This window comes from Trachypithecus francoisi, unplaced genomic scaffold (assembly GCF_009764315.1).
Source record: "Trachypithecus francoisi isolate TF-2019V2 unplaced genomic scaffold, Tfra_2.0 Lachesis_group15, whole genome shotgun sequence".
In the NCBI taxonomy this organism is placed as follows: Eukaryota; Metazoa; Chordata; class Mammalia; order Primates; family Cercopithecidae; genus Trachypithecus; species Trachypithecus francoisi.
In genome coordinates, this window is record NW_022681460.1 from 63,767,859 (window position 1) to 63,788,156 (window position 20,298).

Sequence of the window (20,298 nt, forward strand, 5' to 3'; positions counted from 1 at the left end):
GCCTGAGATGTTTGACTTGCTGATCCTTCTGCCCTTTCAAGACTCGGTTCAAATGTCACCTCTGTGACAATGCCACACTCTTCACATGCTCCTTTCTCTGGACTAGAGCAATTTGTGCATCTCATTCATTTTCCTCTGCTAGACTTTGAATTCTGACATCATTGATTCATATATCTCTAGCACCTAACATGTTATTTTTAGAAAAAGAATTATTGATTACTATGGTCTAACTTTTTTTTTTTTTTTTTTTTGAGACAGAGTCTCATTCTGTTGCCCAGGCTAGAGCGCAGTGGGGCGATCCTGGCTCGCTGCAACCTCTGCCTCCCTGGTTCGAGCGATTCTATATCTCAGCCACCTGAGTAGCTGGGATTAAAGGCATGCACCACTATGCCTGGCTAATTTTTTTTTGTATTTTTAGTAGAGATGGGTTTTCGCCATGTTGGCCAGGCTGGTTTTGAACTTCTGGCCTCAAGTGATTTCCCCTCCACCCTTTTAGCCTCTCAGAGTGCTGGGATTACAGGCATGAACCACTGTGTGTGGCCTCCTGTAGGCTAACTTTAAAATCACACATTTCGTACTGTAAATAAGGGGGAAATTCTGTTTCCCTTGTCTGGAATGTTCATGTGTGTATCTGACAAGCCTCGTGCACTCCCATGCCCAGCCCCAAGCTGAAAAGCACCTTCCCCTTCTAGAATCAGCTTAGATCTTTCTGGGAGCCTTTCCTGATTCTTTTTTTTTTTTTTTCCTGAGGCAGAAAAAAGGCTGGAGTGCAGTGGTACAATCATGACTCACTGCAGCCTCAGTCTCCTGGGCTCAAGTGATCCTCCCACCTCAGCCTGTGAGTAGCTGGGACTACAGGCATGAGCTGCCATCACACCCAGCTAATTTTTAAATTTTTGTCATTTTTGTAGAGATGATGTTTTGTCATGTTGCCCCAGCTGGTCTGGAACTCTTGGACTCAAGCAATCCACCTGCCTCAGTCTCCCAGTGTGCTGGGATTACAAGTGTGAGCTACAGTGCCTGGCCAGTACAGATTTTTATATACTTGATATGCTAATGAAGTAAATGAAGTGGTCCCATCGCTATTTTTTTTTAAGGTTCTTGTTATGTCAGTAGCTTTATAATCCTGTAATCTTCCAGGGAAGAATGCCAAATGTTGATAAAGGCAAAGTGGCAGAAACACTGTACTTACTTTTTTAACCTTGTTCTTTTGCTAGAATTAGGATGTATCTGTTTTACAAATTTTTTTACAGAAATATGCCCATTACCTAGGGAAATATTATATATGTTTTAAGCGTTAATTTTAAAACTTGAACTTTGAATTCCTTTTCTTTTAGCTTGGGACGTGGTAATGCCAGCCACACTCCTCAGAGCCGTGGCCGGATCTCATCATATATTATCAAAAGCACATCAGTGCCGAAGAATCAGTCATCTAATGTTAAAACCACTTAAGGAATTTGAAAATACAACATGCAGCACACTGACAGTATGTGAAAACTTGGATTTGTTCCTTCCTGATAAAACAGCTGGTGGTTTGAATAAGTCTCAGATCCTGGAAATGAACCAAAAAAAGTCCAATACAAGCCTGCTCTCGCCATTAAATGCTGCTCGTTGCCAAGATGAAAAGGCACACCTTCCAACCATGAAATCCTTTGGTACTCACAGGAAAGTGACCCACAAACCACATCTATTGGGTTCTAAATGGTTTATAAAAATATTAAAGAGGCATTTCTCGTCTATATCAACGGAAACATTTGTTCCAAAACAAGACTTCCCACAGATCAAGAGACCACTAAAAGCATCCAGGACCAGACAGCCATCCAGGACCAACCTTCCAGTTTTGTCTGTGAATGAGGTAAAGTAGGGGTGGCCGTGGCTCTTGTGCTTAGTGATCGTTGCTCATGCTAAACCAGTGTGCACTGCACCCCAGCCTTACCACCAGCGTAAGAGAACTGGCAGTCACTCAGACTTCCTCATCGAGATCTTTGAAGCCTAATAAATATCCAAAGGGATTCAACATCTTAATTTTTAACAATTAATGATACATATAAAAACAAAATACAGGCAATAAAACATGAAAATATAGTTTATAAAAGATTTGGTTATTGGTCTAAGGAAATTGAAGAAGAGGACCAATATTAAGTCCAGTCTAAGAATGGGACTGTAAAAAAAATTTTTAAAAAAAACCGTTAAAAAAACAAACTAGAAATTCTTCATCAAATTAAAAAAAAATGTAACTGCAGACAGATAAGCCTTTATTAGCTGTGGCAGTTGCATGGGTTGGTGAAATGACACAGTAAGGTAGCCTCCAAAAGCAGCAGGGGAGGAGGGCCTTGCTTTTTTATTCTCTTAAGGTTTAAGGGGGTATTTTTTTTTTTCATCCTTAAGGAGTTTCTGGGAATTTTTCTGCTACAATTTGCATTTCTTCTTCAATAACAAGTTAAGGGTCAAGATCAAGCCCTTAGAAACCTTTGTGTGTCGCATAATACCTAGAACTATATGTTGTACTTACATGTTTATTACATTGGAAAGGATTGAAAAGAGGCAAGAGGATCTTTAATGCCGGTAGTCATCAACATTAAAGACACTTTAAACTTGATGAAGACTTCTACATCTATCATAAAACAGGTTAGAATGTCTGTCTGCGAGTCTTGATTCTGAAAAGTAGCCCCTGAGCCTGTTTAATTTGGGCCATGTTTTTATTACTGTGTAGCTGACACCCCTTGGAAAGGTATACATACATACCTTTACTCATCCTCTGATTCGGAAGCTAAGAATTAATGAATGGTTCTTGTGTTGGATTCTGGAATGCTTTCAATTCTTTTTATTTTATTTTATTTTTTTTTAGTAGAGACGGGGTTTCACCGTGTTAGCCAGAGATGGTCTCGATCTCCTGACCTCGTGATCCACCCGTCTCGGCCTCCCAAAGTGCTGGGATTACAGGCTTGAGCCACCGCGCCCGGCCTGAATGCTTTCAATTCTTGTGTGCTTTCTCTGAACCCAGGATGTGAAGGACGGAGTGTTGTGCAGCTACTGCTCCACCTTTCCTTTAGCTCGAGCTTTGGGGTAACCTGGGAAATTCAGTATTTAAGTGTCCAAGATGACATTAAGTGTAAAAACCTGAATTCATGGCAGATCCAAAAAAGAGAAAGCTCAATTCTGTTCATTTGTAACATCTAGCAGCACAGTGCGTCGGGTTTCTTAGGAAGAAGCTGATACAGTCAGAGATGTCCCTAGGCTATTTCTTTGGGCCATCCTTAGACTTGCAAGCAATTTTCCTAAATACCATATCTTATTTTTCTTTAGGTTTTTTTTTTTCTACTTCCTTCCAGGAAAGAATTTGAAGTAGATTTTCGACATTCAACATAGTTTCAAATGAGATAATAAATACTTTCGCATATTAGAACAAATAGTTGACATGAACAGAGAAATGTTATGAAGTACCTGAAATGAATAATTTAGTTGAACATTTTGTTTTGAGAAGCCCGGTAATTAAAAGAGGAAATCCTCCTGGGATTTACTGTTTGTTGTTTTTTATTGTGGGAGAGGGCAGAGTAAAAACATAAAAATATCTTCAGAGAAATAACTTTTTCCAGCACTGAAATGAAGGAGTTATTTCATGGATTCTGTTATAGGAGACATTGTGTAACATGATAGACAATGACTTCAATTGGAGTTTGGCAAAAACAAGCCATATGCTGTCTTTCTGAAAGCACAGGAATATAATAGAAAATCAGATGTTTCTGGCCGGATGGTGGCTTACACCTGTAATCCCAACGTTTTGGGAGACCAAGGCAGGTGGATTACTTGAGGTCAGGAGTTTGAGACCAGCCTGGCCAACATGGTGAAACCCTGTCTCTACAAAAATACAAAAATTAGCCAGGCATGGTGGTGGTGCACACTTGTAATCCCAGCTGCTTGGGAGGCTGAGGCAGGAGGATCTCTTGAATCCAGGACACGGAGGTTGCAGTGAGCCAAGATCACGCCACTGCATTCCAGCCTGGGTGACCGAGTGAGGCTCTGTCTCAGAAAAAAGAAGAAAATCATATGTTTCTAAAGTGATCTGAGATAATATAATTTTGGAACACCATTTTTTGAAGATTTTATTTTTCATAGAGAAAGCAGTCTTGGCATGACTAGGTAATATGTCCCCAGGACCAAAGCCTGACTTTCTTTTTTTTTTTTTTTTTTTTTTTGAGACGGAGTCTTGCTCTGTCCTCCAGGCTGGAGTGCAGTGGCGCGATCTCAGCTCACTATAAGCTCCGCCTCCCTGGTTCACGCCATTCTCCTGCCTCAGCCTCCTGAGTAGCTGGGACTATAGGCGCCCGCCACCACGCCCGGCTAATTTTTTTTTTTTTTTTTTTGTATTTTTAGTAGAGACGGTTTCACCGTGTTTGCCAGGATGGTCTCGATCTCCTGACCTTGTGATCCGCCTGCCTCGGCCTCCAAAAGTGCTGGGATTACAGACGTGAGCCACTGCGCCCGGCCAAAGCCTGACTTTCATCTGCCACAAATTGAGGGCCACTCCATTTTCATATGGCCATCATAGTGGTAAACCCTTTATACCACTTTATACCATCAAAGTAGTAAACCCTTTGTATCCTTTATACCATCAAAGTGGTAAACCCTTTATACCACTCTTGACTGAGACAAGGGAAAGCCTCTGCTTTGTGTCAAAAGCATGTGGAATTTGTTTTGTTCCCATAGTTGCACTGAGCTCATCTTTTCAGCTCTGCAGAACAACATGCATCTGGAGTTGGCTGAATGGTTTTAGTCACCCTCTCTGTTCGAATTAAATCTTTACCTGGTCTCATTTTCAGAGATCATAATCTGAGATACTCAACCCACATCCCTTTGGCTTACAATTCCTAAAAGCAATAGTGGATCCTGTGGCTTATGCCTATAATTCCAGTGTTTTGGGAGGCTGATGCAGGAAGACCACTTGAGGCCAGGAGGTCAAGACCAGCCTGGCAATGTGGCAAGACTTCCATTTCTAAAAGACTTAAAAAAAAATTAGCCGGGCTTGGTGGTGCGCACCTGTAGTCCTAGCTACTCAAGAGGCTGAGGTGGGAGGTTCGCTTGAGCCTGGGGGTTCCAGGCTACAGTGAGTCATGACTGCACCTCACTCCATCCAACCTAGGCGACAGAGGGAGTCCCACTAAACAGTCACCTCATTAAAACAAAAGATGTTCCCATCACTCGTGAAATTCCAAGGACTTTAGAAGCTCTGTATTAGTAACTAAAGACCCACTAAACAAATGAGAAAACAATAATAGCAGCGCTTCTTATTAATGTCCAGTCTTTGAAGAGAGCACCAGAGGATGGGAATGGCAGGTCTGAGTGGCGTGGAGCCTGATACCAGGGAGAATGTTTTCAGGCTGATAGCACAGTGTGTTACGAAATCACTAGTGGATTGTTAACCATGTTTTTTGAAAAATGAAATAGAAAATAACAGAATACATTGCTCATGATAAAGGTAAATACTGGTTTGTGAAGCTATTGTGGCAATTATTGGTGTGTGAGCATAGATGTGTATATGTACTATGTATAATGATTTCTTATAGATTGTAGTCAAAAAACTTTAAAGCATAATACTGGTAACATAAAATGTATCTGTGTTTTTATAGCTTTCATCTCCAATGTACATTGCAGGAGAAAAGGCATTTTTCCTTAGTATGATCTATCTACTCACAGTACTTCTGACATCAAATATATGGGAGCCTTTTCCTCCTCCTCCCAGCCAGTTCTCCCATTCTCCAGACACTAACAAGGTGTCCTGCAATTCAGTTCAATTCCAGCACTAGCCAGAGTTAGTGCAGACCCCAGTTAATTAAGCTCGGCCCCACAAGACTGCCCTCCCGGTTGACACCTGTGCTTCTGACCAACCAGCTATGACCACCACCCCCTCTTCAGGTTTGATGATTTGCCAGAATGACCCACAGAACTCAGGAAATCACTTTATTTACATTTACTGGTTTTTTATAGAGTATACAAAATAACAGCCAGATGTAGAGGTGCACAGGGTGAAGTTTAGAAGGGCCTGGAACTCAGGAGCTTCTATTCCTTGTGGAATTGGGCTGTGCCACCTTCCCGGCACATGGATGCATTGATCAACGCAGGAGTTCTCAACGCAGGAGATCAATGCAGACCCCATTGTTCGGGTGTTTTTATGGAGGTTTCATTGTGTAAACCGTGATTGATGATTAACTCAATCTCCAGCCCCTCTCCATTCACTAGAGGTTAAGGGTGGGGTTGAAAGTTCTAAGCTTCTAATCAGTTTGGTCTTTCTGGTAACCACGGCCCATCCTGAAGCTCTCCAGAACACTGGGAGTCACCTCATTAAAACAAAAGACGTTCCCATCACTCATGAAATTCCAAGGGATTTAGAAGCTCTGTGTGAGCAAATACTACAACCAAAAATGCCTCTGTCACTTAGAAAATTACAGGGGTTTTAGGAGTCTGTACTGGGAACCAAGGACAAAGACCAAATCACTATAGAAGCAGCATTGTAATACACCAATTTTCTTCAGTAATACAGAGTAAATGCAAGTACAATTGTTTAAAAAATGTTCTGATCAGAGCATGTGATGCTTCTAAAACAAGAATCATATGTAGATTTCTAGCCCCATCTGCTGGAACGTGTCTTCTGTGACCAGAAAAACAAAACATACTAAAATACTGTCGTTTTGGGTTTTTGTCTTTTGGGTTTTTAAAAACATTTTGGAATAGAGAAGCCCTAAATCTTATAAGTATTATAGGTTGGTTTGACACATTTATTTAAGAGCAAGTTGTAGATCCCCGTCCTGAAATCCAAAATATGCTTTATATGTATATGTAGCTAATGCTTAATAAGGATTCACTATAAAAATACAGAGAAAGATGTATAAAAATGAAAGCTGCTCAGAAAACAATAACATCTTTAATAAAGAAGAAAAAAAGCAGACAAGACATTCTATGGTTCTTTCCTTTTACCAAATAGGCGAAAATTAAAAAAAAAAAACAAAGAAAATAAAACCAAAACAAAATATCTAAAACGTCAGATTCATCTATTAATAGAAGAAGCACACAACTAAGACTCAAGAGCTAAGAAGTTTAAGGAGAATACAGAAAGTAGTGTGGCAAACCATATAAGCTGAGTGACATTGGATGGATAGAACTTTCAGCCAAACTAAATGGGAGATCCCGAGAGAAGGAAAGAGGACGGTTGACAGTCTGGAAAACCTACGACAAAGATGCTTAGGATGGCTAAGTGAAAACAGATTGTGTTTAAAGATTTATTCATAATCTATTTAGAGCTTAGAATATATTTTCTCATAAAAATAGTGATTGACTTGCCTTGTCCCGTCCTTGAGAGTTGAAAATAGTACACGTTCTCAATTTGCTGTTAGTGTCTGAATATTCACATAATTTGGGATACCAGATTGCCCAAAACTCAGTTCTGAATATATTGTGCCCTTTATTTTTATCTCCAAGTGGCAGTTTTTAAAACTAGCCTTTTACCTTGATTTAAAATAATAGTGCCTGGCTGGGCATGGTGGCTCACGCCTGTAATCCCAGCACTTTGGGAGGCCGGGGTGGGCAGATCACCAGAGGTGAGGAGTTTGAGACCAGCCTGGCCAACATGGCGTAACCCCATCTCTACTAAAAATACAAAATTAGCCAGGTGTGGTGGTGCATGCCTGCAATCCCAGCTACTTGGGAGGCTGAGGTGGGGTAATCGCTTGAATCCAGGAGGTGGAGGTTGCAGTGAGCTAAGATTGCACCACTGGCACTCCCGCCTGGGCGACAGAGGAAGACTCCGTCTCAAAAAATAATAAATAATAAAAAAAAAAATAGAGTAAAATAGTAGTGCCTGCCACCACCATCAAACAGACCTTGTACTCTAATGCCAAGCTGTATACGGGATGCTTGCTGGCACATCTTCATTGGCACTATAAAATATGGCCAAGAAGATAGACTCTGAGCGTAAGAAGTCTGTGTTGGTTAGGAGTAACTTTGTCCTGGCTCTCTGGTGTAAAGCTCTCAAATGTGACTATGTAAATCCGGGTGGGATAATGGACTCGGCTCTGTCTGCAACATGCCATTTTGCAGAGAAGCACTCTAATGCATAACCTTTTTATGCTGTAAAATATAGTAGCTGAAATTAAATGCCACCCTTTCAAAGGTGAATTAATGGAGAGCCTGGTGAAAGTCAAAGCGTTTTGATGTATAAAACTTGATAAATGGAAGTATTCCATCAATAGGCAAAGTATAACAACTTATCTACACAGTATGTAATTTCTGCACAGGTCTCTAGTAAATACATCACTGTATATCAATCTGGAATCTTGCTCCAATAAAGGAACATAAAGTTTTGTTTTTGTTTTTGTTTGAGACGGAATCTTGCTGTGTCACCCAGGCTGGAGTGCAGTGGCGCAATTTTGGCTCACTGCAACCTCTGCCTCCTGGATTCAAGGGATTCTCCTGTCTCAGCCTCCTGAGTAGCTGGGATTACAGGTGCCAGCCACCACACCCGGCTGGATTTTTGTATTTTTAATAGAGCCAGGGTTTCACCATGTTGACCAGGCTGGTCTCGAACTCCTGACCTCAAGTGATCCACCCGCCTCAGCCTGCCAAAGTTCTGGGATTACAGACGTGAGTCGTTGCGCCTGGCCAAGAATATTTTTTGGGAAAAAAAAAAAGTAGTACACATTCTTAGAGCAGATGGGCTTGGCCAATAACACATGATGGAGAAGGAGACGTGAGACAACATGGAGAGGCAGGGACGGTGTGGGCTGGAGACCCTGGGGCCCCCTGCTGTATCCTAGTCCATTACTGCCAGATCTTCCACTCGGTCAGAAGATGATGGAAATCTGGATTTTGTGTGAAATCTCTCAGTTTATTGTTGACAAGTCAATTCGAATTTTAGAAACGTGATGTAGGTCAGCTCTTGAGTTGGATGGTTCTCCAAGCTGCCAGTTTACAACTCTGATTCTAGCAAAAGAGACAGCCTCTACCATTTTCAGTACAGCTACAGGAAGATCCTTCAGTGGACTACCTTATGACCTTCTTATTTCCTTTTTCTGCCTCTTGCTCTTCCCACTTCAGCCCAAACTAAGCACATGAGCTCTAGCCATCACAGAAGTAATTCTGACATCCAACCTAACATACTGTGATTTCACCTAGCAAGCTTGAGTGAATTTGTCAGGTCTTGCAGAGTGTGGAACCTGCCCCATGTCTCGCCTGATGCCCCTTGCTAGGATTCCTTTCTTTCAGCTAGCTTCAGCTCTACAGACATAGCACATCAGCTCTTTTTAACTCCATGGAGCCTTAAAAAGAACTAGTGCTCACAGGTCTAAACCTTAAGCATATGCCTGTTCCCTATACTCTGGTAACTCCTGATACATTTTTATTTGTATATCCCCGTGTTGCTACTTTCATATGTGACTATGGGAATTAGCTAATTTGGAAGGAATTAGCAGTTTTCTGCTTATAATGAGGGTACTACATCCATTTATCCCGACATTCCCCAGTAATTTCACCTTGTCTTTTATTTTTTCTAATTGAATTTGTCTCATTTTGCTTATGAGTAGATACTTTATTGATTTTGGATTTTTCAGTTTGCATGGATCCTCAGGTTCTCTGTTATTGTTTTACCTTTAAACCACACATCAGAGCTGTGGAACAGATTGAGGAAGAGCAAATGAGGTCAGGTCATTTCATGAGAAAGAGCCAGGGGTTGTGGGATGTAGGTGGGAGGAAGGAATGAATTAATATATACTTCTCTAGAATTTCATACTAGGAATATACAGAACGGAAAAGAATTGGGGAGCTGAGATGAGTAAGTCCTAAGAATAAATGTTGATTTAGTGACTCATAAACTTCTTTTGGCCAACTAGAATCTAACAACCGTTGAACACTTGTGTTAGCCGCAGTGCTGAGCAGTTTATGCTTATTAGCTTACTTAAACTTTACAACAACCCCATAAAGTAAGCATTATTGTTATTCTGATATTCTTTTAAAATTGTAACCAACTTCTGTGCCTAAAATGTTAACTCTTATGCCAATAGCTTTCAAACTTTATTGACCACATCTCATAGAAATATATTTAACATTTTACATACATAGCGACCTGGAGTAGATACATACATATAAGTGACAGAAAACTTCATAAAATAGCATTTCCTATGAATAATGTGCTGTAATATTTTTCTATTTAGTTTTATTAAAAAGCTGTTTGGGGCCAACCAAACTGATATCAGAACTCACTAATGTGTTGTGACCTACAATTTGAAAAAACACAGCATTGAGCCATAGTTCTTACCATCTTTCCTCACGTGTACACAGGCAAGATGAGGCATGAACCAAAGTACTAACCAAACCAAGACACGTGCTCAGATGTACAGACCTTTTTGTTTAATGTTAACTAGTGTAAAAATACTGTAATTCCTTTGGCGATTTAAAGGAATCTGCTGTACAAGAGTAGTTACAAATTAGGAAATGACCTCAAATACCAACATTGCTTTGAAAAAGAGTCATGGAAACTCAGGGTTGGAGAGACTTAACTATCATTCCATCCAGTCACCCATGTGATGCCTTAATCATCTCTATTTTGTATTCAATCTGTGCTTGAGACACTACCAGTTGAGAGTGGCTTGCCTTTCACAATAACCTATTCCAACTTTTTGCCTGGTGGGAGGGATCAAGTTCTTTTGAAGATTGAACTGAAATTTGTCTCCCAGTAACTTGGTTCTCTTCATCTTCATCCCATCCCTTGTATCGCCCTTGGAGATGTTTGAAGAAAACTCTGGAGTTCTAGCTTTGCAGAATGGAGTCCCATAGGGTGCTCCGCAGCCATCACAGATGCTTCAGCCTCTTGGTAACCCATGTTGTGCTCATCTCCCTGGAACAGGACCTAATGCACTGCACAGCATTTGCAACGGCAGATGAGTATCATCTGGGAAATCTCTCTCAAGATCTGGCCGCCCACGGATATGTTGAAGTAACAAACTTGCCTAGAGGTACTTCTTGAACCTGGGGCCAAGTATATTAAAATGTATTGGATAATTTTCCTATGATACTATCTTAAGTATGTATTTGTTTGCAATTCATTTTCTTTTGAAAGGATTGTATCATAAAAGTGGGTGTTGAATTTCTTTATACGGATGACAAAGTTAAGAAATGAAAATGTACAGAGAACTTCTCATTAAAATCAGTATGATTTATTAAGCATTATTTATAGGATCATTATTACTTGAGGTGCTCAGAGGTCATACTACTTCATTTCTAGCACATTAAGAAGTTATTTTAGTTTGTGTGTGTCTGTGTGTATGTTTTTTGTTTGTTTTTTGAGACGGAGTTTCGCTCTCATTGCCCAGGCTGGAGTGCAATGGCGCAATCTCGGCTCACTACAACTTCGCCTCCCGGGTTCAAGTGATTCTCCAGCCTCAGCTCCGGAGTAGCTGGGATTACAGGTATGCGCTACCACACCTGGCTAATTTTTGTATTTTTAGTAGAGACGGGGTTTCTCCATGTTGGTCAGGCTGGCCTCGAACTCCCAACCTCATCTGATCCTCCTACCTTGGCCTCCCAAAGTGCTGGGATTACAGGTTTGAGCCACGGCACCCAGCATGTTATTTTAGTCTTATAGAAGAACCATGAAGTTGATAGACATGGGGAGAGCCTTTAAAAAAAATTTACCAGCTCAATCTAATACTTTAAAACAATTAGTTAGCTGGGTGCAGTCGCTCACGCCTGTAATCCCAGCACTTTGGGAGGCCAAGGTGGGCAGATCACCTGAGGTCGGGAGTTCGAGACCAACCTGACCAACATGGAGAAACGCCTGTCTCTACTAAAAGTACAAATAATAATAAAACAACTAGTTAAAAGACAAAAATGAAAAAGAAGAAAATTAAAATGAACTTAATTGAGGATTTTTATGGTGATATCAGGAAGGATTCTTGGGAAATGGCTTGCTTTACATTAACTAAAAATAATTTAGGCCAGGCGTGGTGGCTCAGGCCTGTAATCCCAGCACTTTAGGAGGCTGAAGTGGGTGGATCACTTGAGGTCAAGAGTTCGAGACCAGCCTGGCCAACATGGCAAAACCCCATCTCTACTGAAAATACAAAAATTAGCCAGGTACAGTGGCATGAGCCTGTAGTCCCAGCTACTCGGAGACTGAGACACAAGAATTGCTTGAACCTGGAAGGTGGAGGTTGCAGTGAGCTGAGATCATGCCACTGTGCTCCAACCTGGATGACAGAGTGAGACTCTGTCTCAAAAAACAAATAAATAAATAGGCCAGGCGTGATGGCTCATACCTGTAATCCTACACTCTGGGAGGCTGAGACAGGCAGATCACCTGAGGTCAGGAGTTTTAGACCAGCCTGGCCAACATGGTGAAACCCCACCTCTACTAAAAATACAAAAATTAGCTGGGCATGGTGGTACATGCCTGTAATCCCAACTACTCAGGAGGCTGAGGCAGGAGAATCACTTGAACCTGGGAGGCGGAGGTTGCAGTGAGCCAAGATCATGCCACTGCACTCCAGCCTGAGTGACAGAGTAAGACTCTGTCTCAAAAATAAATAAGTTACTTAGAACATTTTGATGAATAAACTTTTACAGTGAAACTCAGGATAGCCCAATACCCAGAACATTTATTAATTTACCTCAGAGTAGCAAAAATAGGTTGAAAGTCTTCCTATAACAGAGGAAATTCTTAAGAGTCAATCCCATAGAAGATAGTTGAAATATCATTGTGATAATCCAAACAGACCGTTTGTGATTAGGTGACAAAAACAGGCATAGTTGACTTAGACAGAGCTATATCTAGAGCCCCTTGGGATGAAAATTTGCCTAGAGGTATTGTTGGCTGACGCTGAAGGCTGCCAGCTGTGTGGTCTGTGCTTCACAAAATTGGGGGCTTCACTGCCCTGGGTTGTTTCAGTCAATTTTATTTTGCTTTTGGCTGCATAGGCAAACCCTGTCCTATGTAGGATGTAGTAATTAACAATTTACAAAATAATAATAATAATAATAATTTTGGCCTCTGTCTGAATTACCCATCACCCAACCTTTACCAGAAATTTCTGAAGCTTTGAGGATCCTAATTTTATGTTAATTTCATTAAGACATACAACCTTTTGCAAATTAAGAGTATATTTATTAATTGATTAACATTGGTTGTAATTTATATTATGGAATATATGCGTATGATAAATATCGATATACTAATATGTAAAGCAACTTCGTATGATGAATATTGGTATATTAGCATATGTTTAACAATACTCAGGCCAGGCCCCGTGGCTCATGCCTGTAATGCACTTTGGGAGGCCAAGGCAGGAAGATGGCTTGAGCTCAGGAGTTCAAGACCAGCCTGGGCAACATAGTGAGACCTCATCTCTACAAAACATGAACAAAAACTTAGCCGGGTGCAGTGGCGCATGCCTGTAGTCCAAGCTACTTGGGAGGCTGAGGTGGGGGGAGTCCCTTGAGTCCAGGAGGTTGAGGTTGCATTGAGCTGAGATCGTGGCATTGCACTTTAGCCTGGGAGACAGAGCAAGACCCTGTCTCAAAAAAGAGAAAACAAATTTTTTTTAATAGTTGCAGGTGGCTGCAGTGGTAGCCCCTGCAGTGATTAACCTTGAAATCACATATGTTTTGAAATGATCAGTATCTTTACTTCTGTGTATTTTCTATTGCCCTATTCTTTATACTTTAAAATTCAGCAGGAGTAGTTTGCAAATATTAAAATTGCATTATTAATGAAACAGTATTTTAAGGAAGAGAATATATTAATACTTCAAATTTTATTTTTAATTCATTTCATAGAAAGAAGTCTAATTCTTGACAGTTATATTGAACCTAAGACTTTAATAATTATCTGGACTAGTGATTATTGAATCAAAATGGGCATGAATGAGCTCTAATAATAATATCACAGGTTGTTGAATGTTTTATAAAAGTAATTGCTGATCATTTTTTTGGTGGTCATAGTTGCATTTTTATATATTAAATCCTTTCAGAGGCCTTAGTAGAAAGATGGTGATTGTGTTACAGAGCACACCATGGTATATAAAGAAATGATCTTAAGTACTTTATTAGAGTGTTTATAGGTGACTCTTATACCTTGTGTTACCTTGACATAGCTTTTTTGTTCATTTATTTTAAATCACAGATGCAGCAAATATTTTGGTGATGGGTGTGGAAAATTCTGCAAAAGAAGGTGATCCTGGCACGATATTCTTCTTCAGGTAAGACAGGAAAGAAGCCCCGTTAGGTGATGATGGGTTTGGGTCAAGTAATTGTGGTCTTTAAAGGTGCAGGCATACCTTTCTTTTTTTTTTTTTTTTTTGAGACGGAGTCTCGCTCTGTCGCCCAAGCTGGAGTGCAGTGGCCGGATCTCAGCTCACTGCAAGCTGCGCCTCCCGGGTTCACGCCATTCTCCTGCCTCAGCCTCCGGAGTAGCTGGGACTACAGGCGCCCGCCACCTCGCCCGGCTAGTTTTTTGTACTTTTTAGTAGAGACGGGGTTTCACCATGTTAGCCAGGATGGTCTCGATCTCCTGACCTTGTGATCCGCCCGCCTCGGCCTCCCAAAGTGCTGGGATTACAGGCTTGAGCCACCGCGCCCGACCAGGCATACCTTTCTTAACAGTAAATGTGTTCAAATTGTATTTGTGATTTAAATTTATCACTTAATTCTTATTTAATCTAGGAGAGTTTGTCACTTTTAGGAATTCTCTGGTAAACCCTCTTATAAAGTAAATAATTTTTTAAACAAGTGAATGATCTTCTCCGGGGTGTCTTTCTTTGTACATACGGATTTTCATGGACTAAATTTCCGGAAAGCAGCCAAATTCCTATTCATCTTTAGTGCCCCTTGTCAGACTCCTGCCCCAGGGAAACTCCTGCTATCTCCCTGCTGTCTCTTCTTGCCATTTTCTTTCTTTTCTCCCTTCCCCTTTGGTAGCTCTTTAAAGTTTTAGCTTACCTCTCCAGAGGTTTTACACTAGGAGACTCACATATACACTTACTCCTTTTATCTAAAGGCTGATTCAATAGTAAATATTCCACAGTAGCTGCCTGGGAATGATAATAATGATAGAACCGTGTGAAATAATCTCATTTATCCTCACCACACTCGATGAAGGTCTGTTACTCCTATTTTGTACCTGAGGAAACTGAGGGTCATAGGCATTAAGTGAATTACCCATAGTCATGAGACTAATACGTGACAGAACAGAAACACATGGAACATCTGTAAGAATCCAAAATTGAGTAAAGTTTTTGTGGTCATAATCCTTATAGTTGATTATAAGTGGAAGTTCTTTTTTCCTTTCAATGCCTACCTTCCTGTTGACCCCATCTTTAGAGATAATCAAGATTCCAGCATTTAATTCAAGCAGAATAATAGCATCCCTGTTGTTCCGAGTGAGGAATTTAGGTTTCCGAGGGACTCTAGATCAGCACTGTCCAGTAGAAATATAATGCAGCCTCGGCTGGGCACGGTGGCTCACGCCTATAATCCCAGCACTTTGGGAGGCTGAGGCGGGCGGATCACAGGGTCAGGAGTTTGAGACCAGCCTGGCCAACATGGTGAAACCCTGTCTTTACTAAAAATACAAAAAATTAGCTGGGCATGGTGGAGGGTGCCTGTAATCCCAGCTACTCAGGAGACTGAGGCAGGAGAATCACTTGAACTCAGGAGGCAGAGGTTGTGGTGAGCTGAGATCGTGCCATTGCACTCCAGCCTGATGACAGAGTGAGACTCTGCCTAAAAAAAAAAGAAAAGAAAAAGAAATATAATGCAAGCCTCATATGTAATGATACATTTTCCAGTAACCACATTTTAAATATTTTTAAAAAGATAAAATTAATTTTGAACAACACAAATGTTTCTTGAAATTAATTTTCATAATGTATTTTATTCAACCCAGCATATCTAAAATATTATCATTTCAACATGTAATTAATAATGATATTTTTTCACTCTTTATACTAAATCTTTCAATTTTGCAGTGTACTTTACTCTTACACTTACAGCACATCTCAGTTTGCACCAGGCATGTTTCAAGCGCTCAGTAGCCACATGTGGCCTCTGAGTACCATATTGCACAGTGCAGTGCATTCCTCTAGATGGAGGAATACGCAATTCACCAGACCTCTCTTCTGCCTGGAAGGGATTCTCTGAACTGATACTTTGGCTGTAGCTTGAAATACCTTTCAAATCCGTATTCAGAAAGGGCCTTATCCCTGCCTATTGTAACAGCTGACTTATTGTCTCCCTGCCTGCCTGCTCACCCACCACTAGTCTGTTTGTCTATTGTAAGCAGGGTCATTCTTCAGGGGCCATTTGTGACCATTACATTCTCCTGCCTAAATTTCCATGGACTATGAACAAATTCTCGATCACTACATAAAGTTCCCTTCTGTATTGGCCCCTGCTTGCCTCTTCAACCTGGTTGCCCACTACTTGACCACATCTGCAGCCATGCAGCTGCTGGCTGTTTATTCTGAGATGCTGCTCTGCTCCCTCCCACCTCCTCTCTGAGTCTGTGTGTCCTCTCTGCTGTGTTGTCTCCTCTTGTTTTCTCATTTGGCTACCTCTGTTAGTCCTTTAGCAAAGGGGTCCCTCTGGTGTACATCCCATGGTATACTCTGCGTACTTGTGTAGCACTGATCACACACTGTTGTAATTGGTGGCCTAAGTGTCAGCCCCAGTCTTTTCTAGGTTGAGGATAGGAATGAAATCATACTTACCTTTCTGTCACAAACACTAAGCACGGACGGCCGGGCGCGGTGGCTCAAGCCTGTAATCCCAGCACTTGGGGAGGCCGAGACGGGCGGATCACGAGGTCAGGAGATCGAGACCATCCTGTTAGATCAAGACTAACCTGGTGAAACCCCATCTCTACTAAAAAATACAAAAAAACTAGCCGGGCGAGGTGGCGGGCACCTGTAGTCCCAGCTACTCAGGAGGCTGAAGCAGGAGAATGGCGTAAACCCGGGAGGCAGAGCTTGCAGTGAGCCGAGATCCGGCCACTGCACTCCAGTCTGGGTGACAGAGCGAGACTCCGTCTCAAAAAAAAAAAATACTAAGCACGGACCCACACATATACTAAATACTTAAGAAATGTTTAAAGAATAACGTGGGGCCGTTAATATTTTTACCTTTTATTTCCTCCTTTCCTTCCTCCAGTGCAGTGACCCTGAGCCATAACTCCTGTTTTTATTTACTACCTGAAACAGCTTCAACACGTCAAACTTCAGAAATCAAAACAAGTGCATTTGTAGTTTTAGACCCTAAATAATGTTAAAGCCATAATCCGATTCAGAGGGCCTCCTGTGATGTCATGGTAGTTCTGTTCAAAGCACTGTGAGCACGGGGAGCATTATTCCATAGAGGCCTTTAACCATCTGACGCTTACATTAACCACCATCTCTTTATTCCACAACGATTACAGGCATAGTCCTTTATTCCTTGCCCTAGTAGAATCTGCCTAATGAGAGCTAAAACAAGGTCTCAAAAAATTTCCTTGTTCTGATTTCTGTGGATCAGAAATGAACCAGGTATGAAAGAGTCTACATATATGAAGTTATATAGTATTACAATAATGGCTATTTGTTTGGCAAACCATGTGAGAAATCATAAATTCTGGGGAGGCCAGGTTTTATCAAGAATTTTATTTTCGCTCTTATTGTAGCAAGCTCACCTAAGGACCATAATAGCAAATTAGTAAGTACATCATATTTTGAAAAATCGCATCCTGTATATATTCTAGAAGTTACATGGTTTTATATATGACCCTAAAGAATGTATTCTACCTGTATCTTAGTTGGTTCTTTTATTTTTTTAAATCAGGGAAGGAGCTGCTGTGTTTTGGAATGTGAAAGACAAAACTGTAAGTGTAAATAAAAATGTGAAAGTATAAAAATGTAGTTTTGTGAGAATGAACTAATGAGCACAAACTGAAACATTAGAAATTAATAGATAATGCACAAGTTATTTGCTCTATATTACATGATACTTATCAGTTTCAGCTTCCAAAATATATTGTATTTTGGGTTAAGAGTTCCTGCGTTTTCCTTTCTCTAGACATGCACTAGTTTGTGGAGAATCAGAACCATCCTAACTATACTGCACACAGAAAGAAGTACTGTAGACTTTGCATGTTGTACTATACAAAATATATACACAGTTAATTGGAAGCTGGTTGCATTGAGGGTTCTTTTAGGTCAAGTTGTCTAGAACTTACTAATGGGAAATAATTTTTTCAATATCCAAATCAAGATTTGTTTAATACAACCGTTTTAGAGGTAAATTGGTAATCTACATTAAAGCCTTTATATTTAACCCAGCAATTTTACACCTAGAAATTTATCCAAAGGAAATAATCATAACTATTCATGATGATTTTTGTACAAAAATGTTCATCAAAGCAATATTTATAATGGCAAAAATTAGAACTTACCAAAATACACAATAATAGTTTGTTAAATACATTCATATACTACAGTTATACCATAGATTCCCTTAGAAATCATGTAAAAAAAAATCTATTTCTGGAGATTACCATACATAAAATACAGTTACATTAAAAGAGCAGATTATATAGCCAGGCACGGTGGCTCACATGTATAATCCCAGCACTTTGGGAGGCCAAGGCCGGCAGATATCTTGAGGCCAGGAGTTCGAGACCAGCCTGGCCAACATGGTGAACCCCATGTCTACTAAAAATACAAAAATTAGCTGTGCGTGGTGGTGCGCACCTGTATCCCCAGCTACTCTGGTAACTGAGGCACAAGAATCGCTAGGAGGCAGAGGGTGCAGTGAGCCAAGATCAGGCCATTGCACTCCAGCCTGGGAGACAAAGGGATACTCTGTCTCAAAAAAAAAAAGGTTACAAAATATAACCAATATAATCTCAGAACTGGTTAAAAAACATGCTTTATACAATCCCAATTTTACTAAAAGGAAACACACAGTAGTGGGTGGGGAAGAGAACTTGGAGAAAAGAAAATATAAATGACCAATAAATATAAGAAAATACAAGTTGGCTGTTTGAAGTTACAAAGATATAAAAGGCTGATAAACCTCATTTTCTTTTTTTTTTTTTTTTTTTTTTTTTTTTGGAGACGGAGTCTCGCTCTGCCGCCCAGGCTGGAGTGCAGTGGCCGGATCTCAGCTCACTGCAAGCTCCGTCTCCCGGGTTTACACCCTTCTCCTGCCTCAGCCTCCCGAGTAGCTGGGACTACAGGCGCCCGCTACCTCGCCCGGCTAGTTTTTTGTATTCTTTTAGTAGAGACGAGGTTTCACCGTGTTAGCCAGGATGGTCTGGATCTCCTGACCTCGTGATCCGCCCATCTCGGCCTCCCTAAGTGCTGGGATTACAGGCTTGAGCCACCGCGCCCGGCCGAACCTCATTTTCTTAAGAGTAGTTTCATAAATGTTTAGATTCTACATTTGAAAAAACTACTTTGGAGAGCAGGCTAGCAGTATCATAGTGTGGGCCAGGTGTGGTAGTTCACACCTATAATCTTACCACTTTGGGAGTCTGGGGTGGGAGGATCACTGAAGCTCAGGAGTTCCAGACCAGTCTGAACAACATAGTGAGATCCCATCTCTACAAAAAGTTTTTAGAGCTGGGTGCGGTGGCTCATGCCTGTAATCCCAGCACTTTGGGGGGGACCGAGGCTGGTGGATCATGAGGTCAGGAGATCGAGGCCATCCTGGCTAACATGGTGAAACTCCATCTCTACTAAAAATACAAAAAAAAATTAGCCGCACCTGTTGGCGGGCGCCTGTGGTCCCAGCTACTCGGGAGGCTGAGGCAGGAGAGTGGCGTGAACCCAGGAGGCAGAGCTTGCAGTGAGCCAAGATTGCACTACTGCACTTCAGCCTGGGCAATTGAGCAAGACTCAAAAAAAAAAAAAAAAAAAGGTTTTTAGAAATTAGCCTCCAGCCTGGGGGACAGAGCGAGACTCTGTCTCAAAAAAAAAAAAAAAAAAAGAAATTAGCCAGGTGTAGTAGCATGTGCCTGTAGTCCCAGCTACTTGGAAGACTGAGGCAGGAGGATCACTCAAGCCCAGGAGTTTGAGGCTGCAGTGAGCTATGATTGCATTAGTAGCATCACTGCACTCCAGCCTGGGTGACAGAGTGAGACCCTGTCTCTTACATATATACATATTGTGTAAGTGCACATATCTTTTTATCTAGCAATTCCTAAAGAAATATTCCCACAAGGCCATGAAGACCTATGCACAAGTATGGCACATTGCAACATTGTAATAGTAGAGAGTAGGAAAAACT

General features: G+C 41.0%; 1 protein-coding gene across 5 annotated transcripts in view; it reads left to right on the plus strand.

Annotated features, from left to right (window-relative positions):
* Positions 1–20,298, plus strand: part of RMND1 (required for meiotic nuclear division 1 homolog) — a 49,308-nt gene that overhangs the window by 4,811 nt on the left and 24,199 nt on the right. For 3 of the 5 annotated variants that reach the window (XR_004442890.1, XM_033235050.1, XM_033235052.1), the window contains exons 2-5: positions 1,338–1,855; positions 10,892–11,000; positions 14,165–14,240; positions 17,851–17,890. Coding sequence is in view for 4 of the 5 variants with exons in the window: in XM_033235050.1 (XP_033090941.1) it covers positions 1,352–1,855; positions 10,892–11,000; positions 14,165–14,240; positions 17,851–17,890 (729 nt within the window). In the remaining variant the exon portion in view is untranslated. Of the gene's footprint in view, positions 1–1,337; positions 1,856–10,770; positions 11,001–14,164; positions 14,241–17,850; positions 17,891–20,298 lie in introns of those variants that run through there. The other 2 variants (XM_033235051.1, XM_033235053.1) reach the window with 2 other exon arrangements.